General features: G+C 36.2%; 1 protein-coding gene across 8 annotated transcripts in view; it reads right to left on the bottom strand.

Moving 5' to 3' along the window:
- The window catches only part of DYRK2 (dual specificity tyrosine phosphorylation regulated kinase 2), a 71,382-nt gene that overhangs the window by 4,927 nt on the left and 49,622 nt on the right, over positions 1 to 16,833 (bottom strand). For 6 of the 8 annotated variants that reach the window (XM_031940824.1, XM_003770918.4, XM_031940825.1 and 3 more), the window contains one exon: positions 13,765 to 16,527. In XM_031940824.1, coding sequence (XP_031796684.1) covers positions 14,926 to 16,527 — 1,602 coding nt within the window. In that variant the 3' untranslated portion in view covers positions 13,765 to 14,925. Of the gene's footprint in view, positions 1 to 269; positions 328 to 13,764; positions 16,528 to 16,833 lie in introns of those variants that run through there. The other 2 variants (XR_004229921.1, XR_004229922.1) reach the window with 2 other exon arrangements.

A 16,833-nucleotide genomic window follows, 5' to 3' on the forward strand; every position in this document is an offset into this window, starting at 1 on the left:
TGATGTGATACATCTGAGTGATACCCCCAGGGTGCAGAACATGCAGGAGCACAGGGCTATTGAGGCCACTGCCAGTGGGGAACCCTTTTGCAGCTGCTGCACCCCTCTACCAGGTGGACCTTGCTTGGCTAAAGGGGAAGAATGTAATTCAAGTTTCCCTGCATTTTTCCGGCATTTTTTCAATCTGATCTGGGATAAGAGGGGTTCACGAGGAGAGGGGAATCAAGGAAGGATTAACAAAAGGTTGCTATAAGGTACAAACTATTTACCTTTTTTTCCTTCTTCACTCTGGGATTATTTCAAAACTAGCTGCCTTACTTTATTGTCCTAGAACAACAAAAATATTAATCTTGTCATTTACTTTTTAAAACCTTACAAAATTTAATCCTTATTTTTCCTTAAAACAAATTCTACAGAGTTGTACTCCCAAAATTTACTAAGATATTTCAGTAGAGAGTTCCTGGAATTACTCAGTCTCAGAAATTCTCTCTTGCAATCTTAAATGATTAATTTCCAAACTGCTTAATCTACCAAGATGTTTTTGTCAGTTCTACAATTTTGATTATCTGACTTTTATTTCTTTATTTCCACAGCTAGGGAAAAGATGTCTTACAATGTTTTTCTTTTTTCTTATAACCTAATCTTCCACAGAAGACCTAAAGTGAGGATTAGTTCTGTTTACTGTTTCAACTATGAAAGTTCAGTAATCTTTTTCAGTTGTGAGGATTAAAATTATCCCACCTACAATAAGAGAGACTGAGGCAGAGGTCTGTGCTAATGGCACTTTATTAAAGGGTCTTTCGTCTCCTCTAATGAAATGGACCTCAGATTTTCCTCATGATGTGAGATGCCCTATTTTATAAGGCTAGATGTCCAGTCATTCCAGAACAGCTATGCCATAGAAAATAATTCCATTGATTGTATGTGACATATGAGCTAAATTAAGCAATATGTCAACAGTGTCACAAGTTGATGAAGTAAGGAATATCTCCACATAAGATGGATAGGCTTTTCCTTAATTTGGGCAGGAGGAAATGGCACTGTCAGTGGCCTAAATTAATCCCTTCCCTCTCCCCATCCTTAGAGTATACCTGTCCCATAGCAAAGGCAAACGCTGAAAGATAATGATACTACTCAAGCAACCTGTACAAGTGATTCTACAAAGATGTCACTTAAATCACAAAAACAAGCATTCTACAACACAATTCTAATATATAGTGTACAACTTAACAATGCTCATTTTAACCCATTAGGCAGAGGTAGACAGTAGGAGGCATATGCAATTTGCAAATTAATAGGAGATGTAGTAAAGAAACAGAGGGCAATTAACAAGAGAATCAGACTCTGGAGAAATAAATCTCTGGGGACACCTTGTCCATTCCTATTGTATCAGAAAGTCCAAGGGCCCAGTTTCATGTCCAATCCCACTTCTGACACCAATTTTGTAATATTTGATCCTTATAATCACCCTGGGAGGAAAGTGCTGTTATCTCTGTTTCACAATTTTACAGTTGAGGAAACCTAGACAAACAATGACTTGCCCAGGGTCATGCAGTTAATAAGTGTCTGAGGATAGATTTGACCTTGTCTTCCCACTCCAGGCCCACCATTCTATTCATTACATCACAGCTACCTAATCACTTTCATCTGCTTAATTCAATTGTGAAAGAGGGATAATAGTTCTTAGTGGGATCACCAGAAGAGATTACTTCCTATCCAAGGCTTCTGGAACAAAGCACAATGGTAAGCCCTGAAAAAGGCAGGAGAGGCTAAAAGTATTTTCATTGGTGTGTTTGTGTATTATGATGATAGGTTATGTTTGTTTGTTCATTTGGTTTTTTTTCTTATGTTTAGAATTATGATTTCATCAATTTAGGGAGATTCCAATGAAGAAAGTCTCTCTACCAGTACAGACTAAGAACAGTTCTACAATGTATAATTTTTTAAAAAAATTATCAGTTTTAATTTTTTCAACAGATATAACCCAAATAATCAAGAGTTCTTAGGGGTACTGATTTTTTTTTAATGTTAATTTAAGATGGTTTAATTCTAAATCCTTTCTCTCCTTCTAATATCTCCCCCAGTTATTGAGAATGCAAACAATATAATTCCCAGTATTTCTGTGAAGTCAAAAATGTGTTTCCATATTAGCCATGAAATTTATAATTTTAAAGAGTTGCCTAGTATACTAAGAGATTAAGTGACTTGCTCAGGGTCACACAGCTAGCAGATATCAGAATCAAGCCTTGAATCCCAGGTTTTCTTCACTCCCAGACCGAATCTCCATTTATTTCCACACTCTGCCAGAAAGATCATATATGAATTTCAGTGAATCTCTTACCAACTCCCAGAAGTAGCAATTCTTTCATATAAAATACAAAAGTCACTAGGTTAGCTGGCCCTACTATACATCATTTTGTTGTTCCAGGGACTCTCAAGAATGCTGTGTGATAAATAACAAGAACTTCCTGAACCAGGGAGGGAAAAGGAAGTCTCGAGAGCAATATCCTTGCAAGCTCCAAACTGTGAAAGGATAACATATGTCACCATAAGAAAAATTAGCCCATTCTCCCTCCTGACTCATTCTCCAGACTCCTCTCCTCCTTTTGCCAACTTTGATACCAAAGACATAAATTAGCTTCAGAATTTGTTAGTAATGATCTATGGTTTCTTACCATCAATTAGCTCCTTAAAATATCAAAGATAATAAAAGTGTAGGAGGAAACAAAAAAAGAAGAAACCATACAGGTAGGTCATTCTTAATTGGTAAAGGGGGTGATGATTTCTTAATACAGAGGTAAAGAACTAAAGTTATGGGATTTTATTATATCAGCCACAGTCACTTTTGCAAAACTACTGTGTTGTTTTGTTACTAATGAGGGTTCAATAAGGGAATGTGGGGAAATTTGGTGTAAAAAAAACAAAGAGGCATAAATATTTATATCTTTAAGTTGAAAATTCCAGGGCAGTCAAGTAGTGCAATGGCTGGATTGATATTCATCCTTTGCTTTCAAAGAGGACCAGTGGCAGAGGGTGATGTCTTAACTTTCAAGTGAATTGGGATTTAAGTGAGAGGCAGAATTATGAAAAATGACTGGCTTCACTCTCAGTGGATAGAGAGAACACTGGCCCTGTACCTGGGTTCGAATCTGGCCTTAGATAATTACTAGCTAGCTATGTTTCTGGGCAGATCACTTAACTCTGATTGCCTTTCTTCACCCACCCTCCCTTTCCCCCCACCAAAAAAAAAATACATGAAGATTCCCAGTATTAAAATTAGAATAAAAATTTTTTTATAATCCTGAAAACTGTTTTGTTGATTTGTTTTAAATAACTCCTTTTGGAGAAATATACAAAAGAACAAACACTCTCTATGGTATTTTCAAGAACAAGTTACCAAATCTGACTAAAGTAAAAATATTCAAATCTCTTGTTAAGACTTTTTTTTTTTTTTTTTTTTTTTTTTTTTTTTTTTTTTTGGCTGAGGCAATTGGGGTTAAGTGACACAGCTAGGAAGTGGTAAGTGTCTGAGGCTAGATTTGAACTAAATTTGAATTTTGAAGTCCTTCTGACTTCAAGGCTGATACTCTATCCACTGAACCATCTAGCTGGCCCCTAAATGAGAATTTTTATTAAAAAAAAAAAAAGACTGTGCTAAAGTCAAGAAAATTTTCCTGGATGAATTATATAGTACTGAGTTACCAAGTCTCATCAAAAATGAGATTTGCTATGTATTCAGCCATTTTTTCTGCAACCACTCCTTCCTCTTTGCCTTTGAATAAACATAAGTCAGAGCAAAGAACCAAGAGCAAAGAGTTTTAATGTTAGGAAAAACTTTCTAACATTTAGAGAAGTTCAAAAGTGGATTGACTACCTTGAGAAGTGGAGGGTTCTCCCTCCTTGGAGGTCCTTCAAGCAAAGGTGAGACAACTTTTTGTCAAAATAGATTCTTTTTGTGAATAGGTTGAACTCTAAAAAGGCCATTCTCTGATCATGTGCTCTTTCTTTCAAAAAAAAAAAAACCTCTTCTGTACCCAGCTGTCACTTTAATGACCAATTTTTCACTTTCCTTTCTGTATCTAATACAGTACCTGGTGCAGAGCAGATATTAAATATTTAGTGAGATGAATTGGACCAAATTAGGGTCCTATGCCAAATGTCCAATTCCTCAATGAAAATTCACTCTCCAGTCTCCTGAGGTCTGCCTCCCTTTCTGAGTGTTCTTTTACCAATATAAATCACAGAAAGCTTACCACTTATCTCTGTGGTGCAATGGGCCTGCTACACCTCTTGTATTATTCCTCAGTCACCACTTTTCTTTAACCAGCAGCCCCATGCTTAGCTCACGAGTTTTCCCCACTACTTTCTGTCATCACTTTGGCTTGTCACCCTTAGAGAACACTGGCTATTCCCTTTACTCCCATCACCCTCTTTGACATTATTATGCAACCTTTCTTGAGGTTTGGTTGTTTGATTGGTTAGTTTTTTGGTAGTTGTTTCTATGTGTGCTAGCTATTTTTTACATTAATAATCAATACAGGGGAATATGGGGGATGGGAAGTGGACCTAAGAATTCAACTGTATGGGGAACTCCCAGATAAGGAAATTCCTTCTATCAATATTATTTGGCAACTTCTCCGTATTTTATAGTCCCAAAGAATTGACTATAGCATTGCAAGATTAATTATTTTGCCCAGGGTCATAGAGTTAGTGTGTCATAAAAAGAATATGTATCCACTTTTTAATACAAAACTAAGCCTGTTTCTATTAATCCCAGTATTCTACACAAGCAAATTAGGTCATAGAAGTTTTCAGTCTTCACTTTGCCTGCTACCCGTCTTGTCTAACAGAACTCCTTCCTACAGAACGTGTCCACAGAATCATTAGGCCTATTCCCTATTCTTTCCTAGGTTCAAGCTGTGATTGTACTCTGGGGTTTGTTGAAATTATGTTCTGAAGCTATGAAAGGTTGTTAAGGATCTCAGTCATTCTAGACCCCACTTTTGATCTAAACTCTGAATGTGAGCTTTTTCTGCCATCTTATCTGTCTAATCCTCCAAAGACCCCTCATATATTCTTTGTGAATGGTACAATTTGTCTATTTTCTTGAAGGGCTTCAAAAAACAGATTGTAAAATTCAGTGGGGTGCTCAATGGGCAGCATTAGTATGAATTAGTATACCGGGACATATATCCATTACAGATGGAAAATTAAATAGGCCTAGAACTGAATGTAGAAGAAAGAGGATTTGCTTTGGGGAAATTGTGTGATGCAATCAATAATCCCAAAGAGTTTTGATACTCACCCAACTTAGTACCAATATTTCCCTCATGATGGTATATGGATGAGAATCATACAACTGCAAAATCTCAGAAGAAAAAAATTTTCAGGTAACCCAAAATATATGGGGTGATGGGCATAAAAATACTGAAGCATCTTGTAAATTATAACTCACATATCAGAAATAGTTTAAAAAAAAACCCCACCATCAAACATGGATATAGATAACTGAAAATAAAGTAGGCTGGTCACGTGGCAAAAGGGGAGGGTAACAAGTAGCTGGAGAACTACACTAATCCCCACGGAATGTTAGCACACAAGTTAAATCTTCTGTACAAAATTAATGGGAGGACATGAACAAAAATCATTCAAAATGACTAAGTATCTAAGTTGCAATCTTCAATTATGGGAGGAACACTTATTTGGATAAGATAATAGTACCCCTAAGGCATCAAAGTATCTCTGACAGACATCCCACAATTCTTTAAATTTAGGAGCAAAAAGTATGAAGTGCAACTAGATGAATTATAATTTGGCAATTGCTTCAGAGGACCTTTCCTTCATTTCTATTGTGCATTTAAAAAAAAATAAAGTTCAGCCATACTTCTACATATTCAAAGGTAGAAAATATGGCCTAAAATGTGGAAAGAGAAGAAATCATCCACTATGACTAACCTGACTACGTGACAGTAGACAATCAACCCTGATTTGCCAGTAACTGAGCATGTTATTTTAACAGGTTTTCATGAGCACTTATACGTGCATTCAGGCCTACTGATTTCTCTTTCTGCTCCCTTTGGACACACAATTGGAGAAGTTGCTGCGAATCTGTTCAAGTGACAATTTATTCACCAAACCTTGTTCATTTAATTGGTTTCCTCCTGGTTGTATAGTTAAACGATATATCTTTGTTATCAAGCACCAAAAATCCAGATTAGCTTTAAAGTCAAGACACAAAATGACTGAACAATTCATTTTCCAATGCACCAATTTGCTTAAGCAAGGACAATCCTAATCTATTGAGATAAAAAATGACATTTGTAAAGCACCATGAGATCCATATAGAGCTATCTTTGTAAAGATGAACAGTCTCTTGATTCTATCTCTATACCTGAGATTCATCCAGATGCTCTGGTATGTATATAATGACCATATTTTAATAGTTATAGATTACTGATGTTAAATACCAGCCCTTTTCAGAGAAACATCAAATTAAGATTCAGGCAAGTGGTAATTATTTTCATCATTGAACATATGCAGGAAGAGGGGAACAGATGTAAGGGGAGGTTCACATCAAGGCAGGGGCAGACCAAAATGACAGATTGTTGACTCCTAAGATAATAAAAATCATTTTAAAAATTAAGTTAATAACAGATGATATATACATATATGTATATCCATACACATATAAGTATCTATATAGAATAATGGAGGCAACACCATCTTGGAGTCAGAAGACTCATTTTCTTGAATTCAAATCCAGCCTCAAACTCTGGCTGTGTGACCATGGGCAAGTCACTTAATCCTGTTTGCCTCAGTTTCCTTATCTGTAAAATGAGCTAGAGAAGGAAACAGCAAACTAGGACTTTGCCAAGAAAACCCCAAATGAGGCCATAAAGAATCAGATACAACTAAAATGATTCAATAACAATACATACACACACACACACACACACATATACATACACACACATATATAAATATGTTCTATTTCTGGTCTATGTAGTATTATACACAAACATAGGCAAGTTCCCAGGAGGCCTCATTTCAGCCTTACAACCACACTAAGTATTAGGGTCAGAAGACCTGAGTTCAAACCCTTGCCACTTGGCCACAATCTTAATATTCTCTTAAATTTCTTATCATTTGTTTAATTATGACTGATTCTACATGACTCACAGATTTTTATCCATCATTTTTTTTTGGCCAAGATGCTGGACTTGCCATTTCCTTCTCCTATGTGCTCCCATTTTACAGAAGAACCTAAACAAATGATTTGCTCAGTCACACAGCTAATAAGTATCTACAGCCACATATGAACTCAGCTCTTCCCAATTCCAAGCCTAGTGCTTTATCTACTGCATCACTTGACTGCCTTAAGTCCCTTATAACCCCACAAGTATTATGATTCTATGATCTAGGCTTACTAATAGTATCATTACACAAAAGTGCTTAATTTTAAATGACCAAACAATATATAGTTCTTATTTAACACACAAATTGAATGAGTGACAATTCAAGGAGGAGAGAAGTAGGTAAACAGATTATCATCATGGATTGAGCTCTGGGAGGTTTTCTTTTAAACTCTCTCTGTAGCTGTCTTTTAATTCTTATGTTTTTACAGTTTTCATATTTTATGGTTTCCCTGGTTTACTTTTTTCTTTCCATTGGGCTCCTACAGCTACATCAATGAGTATTTTTTGTTTTCAAAAAATACAGAGATCCCTGAAATCATGGAAAACTCAACAACAAAATACATATTCAGGTCTTTGCTTTAAAGACTAATATACTGAGTATAACAGCTCAGATTTGCATGATACTTTAATCTAGGACTATTCTTATGGCAATCCTGTGAGGTATTTAGATAAGTATTATTTCAATTTTACAGAGCAAAAACTAAAGTGTAATGATTTGCCTATTGGTATTTTCAGCTATTACTGGCCAAAGCCAGTACTTCAACCCAAATCCTCTCACCATGAGGTCAAAACGTTCCTTACACACCATTATCATCTTGCTAGGAGACAAGGACTGGGAAATGAATATCCCTAAAGTTTCATCCTAAAGGGAATAGAAGGAAGGGAGAGTTTTGTGCTTGAAAGTATGATGATAAATGTGATTAGACAGAGATAGTGCTAGTCATTTAGTCCACATTTTTTTACTATACCTAAAACACTCCCAATTAAAAAGATACTGACTAAATGAAGATTCTCCAAATGGTATCTGTCAGAGAGGATATATCAAAATTGTAAGACAGTTATTATCACAAGAGATTATATTATATTACTATCATATTATTATACATATTCTATAAATTACTATATATATCAATATATTATTTAAGACATTCATAACATATATTATAAATTATGTTGTTAATAATATATTTATCATATATTATTACATATTATATGATTATACATATTAATACATTGTATGTTATACATATATTATAAATTGTTACATATCAATAATATATGTATAATATACACTATATAATACATGTTACATGTAATACAACATATATTATACTATAAATTATTATATATTGTTAATATATTTTAATATAGATAATACATATATGTAATTCATTATGGCATGTTATATTAGAAATTATGTATTGTTGACACTACATTTTATCATGTAAAATATATTTACATATATTATAAATTATTGTTATGTGTTATTAATAAAAAAACTAAAATATTTGCCTAAATTCAATAGAACTTTGAGAGGATAAAAGATCATTCTGAAGCCAGAAAAAATCATTTTTAAAATTTTGAGATGACCTGGAAACAACCAAATGAAATATAATATGGAAATATAAAATCATTTCTTTAGGTTTGGATTTGTTTTTTAATCATGTTATTAAAAGTACAACATGGGGGAGATCTAACTTAACAGTTCTGAATGAAAAGTTGGTTGAGTTTGGTTTGCCTAGAGGTTCAGGAAGTCAGTGACATGGCCGACCTCACTGAAAAGCTAGTGAGCTCTTATCACTGTCCATCCTTCATTCTAGGAGAGAAGCAATGGCATGAGAAGGGGGATGCTTTGACTTGTGCATGAACTGGACTTAAGGAAGGCAGAGCTGTGAGCAAAGTCATCATCCTCATTGATGAGAATGCTCCAGACTCCAGGGGCAAGAAAAAGTAATGGTGCCAGATGCAATGGGTGATCCTGGCCTTTAGACCAACAGGGGAGTATCAATAGTTCCAGTGTAACCTCTGCTGGTCAAATCACAATCAGTTGTGTTTGGTTCTGGGTACCATATTTTAAGAGATCCTATTTCAAAATGGGTTCTTAACCTTATATGTGCCATATCCCTTTTTGGCAATCAAGGAAAGCCTATGGGATCCCATTTTTAAATGCAGCAAATAAAACATTTAGGACTACAAAGAAAGCTAATGATATTGAAATACCATTAACAAAATATTTTTAAAACAGCTTTTGTTCTAGAGGAAGGATTTGGGGGGGAGGAGGGAAACTGGAAGGAAAATTATCTGAAGACATAATGATGAGACTGAGGACATAGACTGGAGAGAATTAAAGACTTCAAATTTTGAAATGTTGATCTATAGGGGAAAGGTTAGGCTTATTCTATATAACCTTAGAAAACAGACCCAGAAGCAGTTATTAGGTTTCATTGTCCAAAACTGGAATGGAATACCTGGGGAATAAGCACAGATCATTCAAAAAGTCTTTGAATACAACCCATCAATATGTGCTGTCTGGGAAGTTCCTACAGTGGTGGTGGTGGTGGTGGGGATGGTAATAAAAGATGACTTTGTCTTGGGTCATAGACTTAAGAGTAGAAAGGAAACTCTTGCTTTTAAGGTCATTAAATCCAACCCTTCCTTTTCATTTTACAGATAAAGTAATTTTGAGAGTTTTCGTGACTTGCCTAGAGGCATATATGTAGGTAATAACTGCTTAGGGTAGCAAGTAAGCTCCCATCTTGCCAGGTCTTAGGTCCAGAATTCTATCTAATTAGCCTACTAACAACTAATGACCAACAATGGTCTCTTTTAAGATTTTAAGATTCTTTGCAGTGTTTGCAAAGTTTATGAGAAAACAAGTTTCCCCACATTTGTAAAATAAACCTTTCTAGTATTAATTGAACTTCACATTAATTTTTCAAGTCCTACTTGCAGATTCCAAACCTTATTTTCAAATTTATCCATCACATCAGAGACAAAAAAAAAACAAAAAACAAAACCTGAAAACATTTAGAAAAAAAAAAGGCAAATCAGGGAAAAACCATAAAATGTGACTATAGAAGCATAAGCATTAAGACACACACACAGGGAAGGGAAAGAGTATTAAAATTTTGCCAGTCATAGTAGGCAGACAAGGACAGGGGTATTGGGAAAGGGAAAATTTTCCTATATATTCATAGGGTGATTGGTACCTGAAGGACTCCAGAACCTTTATAACTTAAGTATCCAAATGGAAGCACATGCCAGGGCCACACAAATAAAGAAAATGGGGGTGGGGTGGGGAGAGGGAGAAACATTAAAAAAAACTACTGCAGACAGATGAACAGAATAGTCCATTAAGAATAAGACCTGCCTCATAACTCTTTTTGTTAAAAAATCTTTTTGACTTAAAATTCTTCAAACACCCGATGAATCCATATGGCAGGTGAACAAATTGAAAATATTTTTTTTAAATTTTGAGATGGCCGGCACAAGTTTACTTGTATAGCATCCTGAAAATTTTTCAGACCAATTAAATCATTCAGATTACACAGGGGAATCACATTAGCAGAATAGCCCTCTAGTTAGAGAAGGGGAGAAGGAAAGGTAGGACATTAAAATTTTATTCTGAAATGATCTCTGGCCACAACAATAAAATTCAACAAATATTCACTAAACAGTCTTACTCCTGCCATCAGCTGTACAATACACACAGTATCATAGAACTGGCCACTAGGATTAGAATCCACTACAACATATTTAATGTTCAGTGGCGACAGCAGCATCTCACAGATTTTTTTTTTTTTTACATACATATATACAATCCACATTCAATCATTTTTTTTCACATATTTTCAGTACACACAGTTGCAGCATATCACAGTCACGTTGTCTAAGTTGTCGCTTGATAAAAACCCAAGCCACTGCCTAGACATAATTGTAGCAGTTGAGCTGAGTAATTACAATGACTTCTGATATATTTTCATAGCAGAGATGTACAAGCCCCTAGAAACAAATGGTTCACGATGTGTGTGTGTCTTAATGCTACTGTAGCACTGAATAGGGCAATATTAAAATCTTTTTTGACAGAATCTTTCTGTAAAAAAAAATCTTCTGCTTACAAGAAATATCTTTTTGATGAGAAAAAAATTACAAAAACAAATGGCATCTCTTTTAAAATAATCCATGCTCCAATTGCTGGCTTAAAAGATTCCAATATGGCCCAATGCTACTGATGTCTAAAGTGTTTTTTAACATTCTGATGGAGTGATTTCATATGACTCCAAACCACCCATTCAGGTAAAAGTGGCTTAAGTGCCTCGCACCCAAATTGTAAAAATCCCTGGCTTTGCCTTTACTACAGCCAGGTACATAGAAAAGGAATGCACTTTGGTTCAAACCAAATGCCCTGGGATTAATCACACTATAAAATTAAACAGTTTGAGGTAAATTTTACAAATACAGTTGATTTCTGTTTAGTGTTCACATAACCAAAAGAAAAAAAATAGCATTTAAAAAATCAGTCTGATGTTAAGATACAAATAACTAAGGAATGCTGTCTTCAACCCTTTAAGTAAAGTAGGCATTACCTGTGTGGCAAGGTGGTGTGTGTCAAGGCACCCACCATATGGCGAGTGACTCATGCCTTATGGTTAGCATTAAGGCCTTTGAAAGTTAATGATGTTTTAAGACAGGTTTACCTTTTTAAAAAGAAATTCCTGGTCCTTACTACCTCATATTCAAAGGGTTAGAGAAGCCCAGATGCATGCCTTACAACATGGCATTCATAACAAAAGGCACATTGTTAACACTAAGGGCACGATTTATACTCTATTGTTAATCTACACAGTCTTGCATCACTCTATCCTTCCATGGTTTTAGCGATACACTTAAGTGGCAATAAACACTCCAGTGGTGCAAGAAACTGAGCCAAAAGAGACTGCAACCAAAGACAAGACAACACGGTGCTATTACTCGGTCTGAAAACAGCTCAGACATCCCTAGACAATGGTCACCTGTGAGGCTAAGTGCTGTTTCCAAGCCAACTCCTAGCAGCCTATCAGAGCCCTTAACAGAATAATTCTTAAATTTACATTAAAGCAAGATGCAACATTTTTCCTTCTTTGCATTTTATATATATATATATATATATATATATATATATATATATATATATACACATATATGTGTGTGCTAGAATATTTTAAAGCAGCCATATCACAGAAAGCTGTTAATATAGCAGGATTTTTTTTTTTTTTAAGTATAAAGGAAATTTCACTGTATTGGGGGTTAAAAAAATATCTCTGCACACTCAAGTTTGGCCTAAAAGTTTCCGGTTGCATTTATGAATAGTCAGTCACAAATGCATTATTGGCATTTTAAGAACCAGTTGGGTGGGAGAAAAAAAAATTTAGAAAAGAAGACAAGTGGCATTAACCCATCAATGATTGTTTTTAATTGTTTTATTATGAAATGTATATTAAAAGCAGGCTCAGGCTCAGGCTTCAATATTTAAAACTAGATATTGACAAACTGGAAATTAAAAGGAGGGAGAAGCAAAGGGATAAGGAAAAGGAAAATTGAGTCTTGACATTTTTGTTTTGTTGATTCCATAACCATCATTAAGGGATTTGTGGTTTGCAGGGTAAACCAAACCTTGGATTTCCCAGGATCGAATGTTAATAAATAAGCAGATATTTAAATTTCAAAAGCCACTGATCAGTTTGTGTATCACATTAGTATCACTTAAAATGCAACACTCATCTATTATTGCACTCTCACAGATTACATAGAATTGCATTCGGTATTCTACATTTTATTTGGACTAGGGGCAAGAAGCTATCATTTTTAAATAAAGAAAAAGTAGATTAATTTATTGGTGACAACTTTAAATATTAAAGCAAATATCAACACCAATACCTTAATAACAATGAATTTTAATTTTAAAGTATTGATTTTTTTTTTTTTTTTGGCAAATATTTGTATATTTCCTGAGCATTTTTCTCCACTATCAACCAACCCACAAGGCTAAATAAAATGTTTTGTTCAAAATGGTTTTGCTATTTTGAAAATAAGAAATGAAGTTGTAAGATAAATAGGAGAAGAAATTAACCGGAAACTTTCTTGGCCTCACTGGGGACCATGCTTTAAGTACTTGTAAAACAATTTACAGGCAATTTAAGATTCTCTGTTCATATAAAAATCATTTATGCTAATTTATTACCCTAACTAAAGCCTCTTGTCCAAACAGCCAGAAATCTTTCTATATTAAATTACACATTCTGTAAACTTGCTCTTTGGCCCCCCTTACTTATCTGGTGCATCTCACTGTTCATCAATTTGTGATGAAATACTGACTCTGCAGTCATGGGAATCATTACTATTCACAGAAGAAATATTCCCTTTCCTAATCTGGATATTATTCTTCCAGGTGAATTGTTTTCCTCAAAAACAAAAATCAAAATAAACTAGAAATGCTCTCCAAATAAAATGTAAAATAAGAAAGGAATGTAACTTCTAGTGTTCTTTCAATTATCATTCCTGGAGTAAGTAAAAACAAACGTGTCCTTGAATTATAATCATTCTTTTTTTCTTTCTTTCTTTTTTTTTTTAAGTGCTGGTGTGAATCAATCCTACCCAGGGCAGCTATACAAGTACTTCTGCTATTAGAGGAGATTTAAATTTTTCTAAGTGAAGAATGAGTTTTTCTTGGGCTAAAAGAAACTTTTGGTACCATCTCGGAATAACACATAGCTAGTCAATCTAGTTTTCCTCCTAGAGTTTTCAACTGAGGTCATAATCCATCAGAAATGAAAAGTATTCTCTATGTTGCCAATTCGAGGGGCTACTTCAAAGAAAAAAAAAAAAGCAAACTGCAGCTGCAATCAAGGGAGGTCACGGTGGGGTAAGAAGGGCAGAGTGGAAGTTAGGTAAGGAGTGAACGAAAGAACGGAGAGAAAGAGAAATACTCCTTGGGCTACACATCTAAAATTAGGTTTAAAACATTTTGCAATACATGAGTTTCTCTTTACAAAGCTGCTCATCTGTCACATTGTAAGATTTTAGAAGAGCACACAGATTCCCATCTTCATTCATCCACCCACAGTCTGCTTCTCTTGCTTTTTACACACTGTCTGAATGCTAATAAGACAAAATTTATCTTCAGGATCTTATTTTTTGCTTTTGTTTTGGATCTTAATAGTGACCTTTCAAAAATACTGTAGGACACAAGTGTATCTTCAGAGGACAGATCACTTCCACCCTGACCACTCCTACTCCTACCGCCCGGATGTTACGGAAAACAACAGTACACGCTCCATTGGTGGGCAAATGTGGAAGATGGGGAGAGGCTTAAGGGGCAACCACTCTGAGGAAACTATAATGTGAACCATAAAAACATAGTGAATTATCTTTGACACCAAGCTGTAACGCATGACAGTCATGTCGTAATCAATGGCCTGCCATTGATATTTATTACTCTGCCACACGAAATACAGTAAGGCTCATCATACTTTAGAAGACAAAACATTCTTTAAAACTATAAAAACTTAAAGCATTGTCCCCATATACTTTATAAAAACAAAATGAACAACTCTTACATTAAAATAAGTGCTAAAAAGATACAAATAAGTAAAATTATTGAGCAAATGAAAACATCTGAGCTACTTGTTTCAAATGAATAAGGCCCAGCAATAGAGTATCTCTCGGATTACCAGCATTAGGGCACTCAAGCTCAGCTAACAAGTTTTGGCAACACTGTCCTCTGCTGAATATTCCCATTGGCATCTGTCATTTGTGCCAAATTAGTCCTCAGTTTTGATGCTGAGCTTGAAGGTGGAGGTAACTTGGAAATAGACGTTATAGCACCAGCGCTTTCCGTTATCCGTTTTGCTGCTGTCTTCTCCCCAGTTGGAGGCTTTGGCAGGCGCCTCCGGAGCCAGGGGTGTCTCAACGCCTGGCCGGGGGTCAAGCGTATGGCAGGATCCCATTCCAAACACTGTTTCAAGAAATCAAGGAAAAGTGGATCATCACACCCCTTAAGTGCAGTGCCCCACTCTCTACTCTCCGGCGGGCCCCTCAGTTTCCCCCTTCGGGAGCGGCCACCATTTAGAATGATGGAGCCGTCGGACAGAGTTGTAACAGTGCAGTACCGGGGATAACCCTTAGAGCTCACAAAATTTTTGGCTCGTTTGGATGCGTCTAGAAGTTTGGGGGCTGGCATGCCCAAGAGTTCAATCATACAAGCCAACTGGTCCCCTTCATCTTCCCCAGGCAAGAGAGGGTAACCTGTCAGGAGCTCTGCTAGAATACAGCCCAAGCTCCACATATCAATAGGCATCCCATACCGGGCACCAAGAATCACCTCCGGTGCCCGATAAAAACGCGACTGAATGTACGTGTAGACACGCTGATGTTCGTAACAACTGGAGCCAAAATCAATCACCTTAATACCACTCCTACCCTGTTGTTTTAATAAGATGTTCTCGGGTTTAAGGTCACAGTGAATGATTCTATTTTTGTGTAAAGCATCTAAGCACTGCAAAATTGAATGGGCAAATTTTCGAACCAAGGGCAAGCTGAAGCCCTGAAATTTGTTTTTCTTGATCAGCTCATAGAGGTTCATACTCAGTAACTCAAAGGTCATGCATATGTGATTGCGGAAAGTGAAATTCTCCAGCATGTGGATGACGTTCATGTTGTTATCCTTGTCCTGTTTCCGCAGGTGCTCCAGGATCCGGATTTCCTCCGCAGCCTGCCGGTGGAAACGCTTCTCGTTCCTCACCATCTTGAGGGCCACGTGTTGATGCACTTTGTGGTCATAGGCCTTCACCACTTGTCCAAAGCTCCCTTTCCCTATGACCTTTAGGACTTCGTACCTATAAGCAATGTGATCGTGAGGCACTTGCACGTAAGAGCCCTGGTCATCGTCGTAGCCACCGTTGTTTGGCCCGCCTGTCGTGCCTTGGCGTTTCTTTGCATTTGGACCCAAAAAGTATATTTCAGGGTAACTAAAAATCTCATGGTGTTCGAAGGCTGTTAGCTTTAGCACATATTGCTTCATTGCCTGTTCCGGTGTCATAGAGGCGGCTTTTACTTTCCCAGTTCCTTCTACAGACTTCAAAGAGTTGGAGCTCCCTTGCCGTCTATGAACGCTGTCCAATTGTCTTTCTTGTACTAGTGGCAATCCGGTTTTACCAACTGTTGTAAGCCCGTTTGGTTGTGTAGTAAGAACTGTCCTCTTATTACTATTATCTTCAAAAAGCTGCTGTACCTGGAGTTGTGCGTGGCTGCCAAGGACCAGGTGATCATTCATAACGTGCTTGCTACCAGCAATCTGCAAGTCAAAGATATAAGTTAGAACATAAAGAGTCTCTCTCTTTGACCTAAGCATTCTGTACATCAACTTCCCATCTACCTTACTCCATGTGGCTTAATTTACATTTCAGAATTAAGTGTATTAATAAATTGAGTGGAGACCTTCCAAAAACATGGATCCCCAAGATGGTGGTGAAAATACTGAAAACGCAGAAGGAAAAAAATGAGAAGAGGAGAAAGATAGAAGGAAGACAAGGAAAAGGAGAAGGAGAAGAAGGGAAAAAAAGAAGCTACCTTTTCCAAAGTTGCCCTATCTTGTAGGCAC

The sequence above is a fragment of the Sarcophilus harrisii genome, chromosome 5 (genome assembly GCF_902635505.1).
Source record: "Sarcophilus harrisii chromosome 5, mSarHar1.11, whole genome shotgun sequence".
Taxonomy (NCBI): domain Eukaryota; kingdom Metazoa; phylum Chordata; class Mammalia; order Dasyuromorphia; family Dasyuridae; genus Sarcophilus; species Sarcophilus harrisii.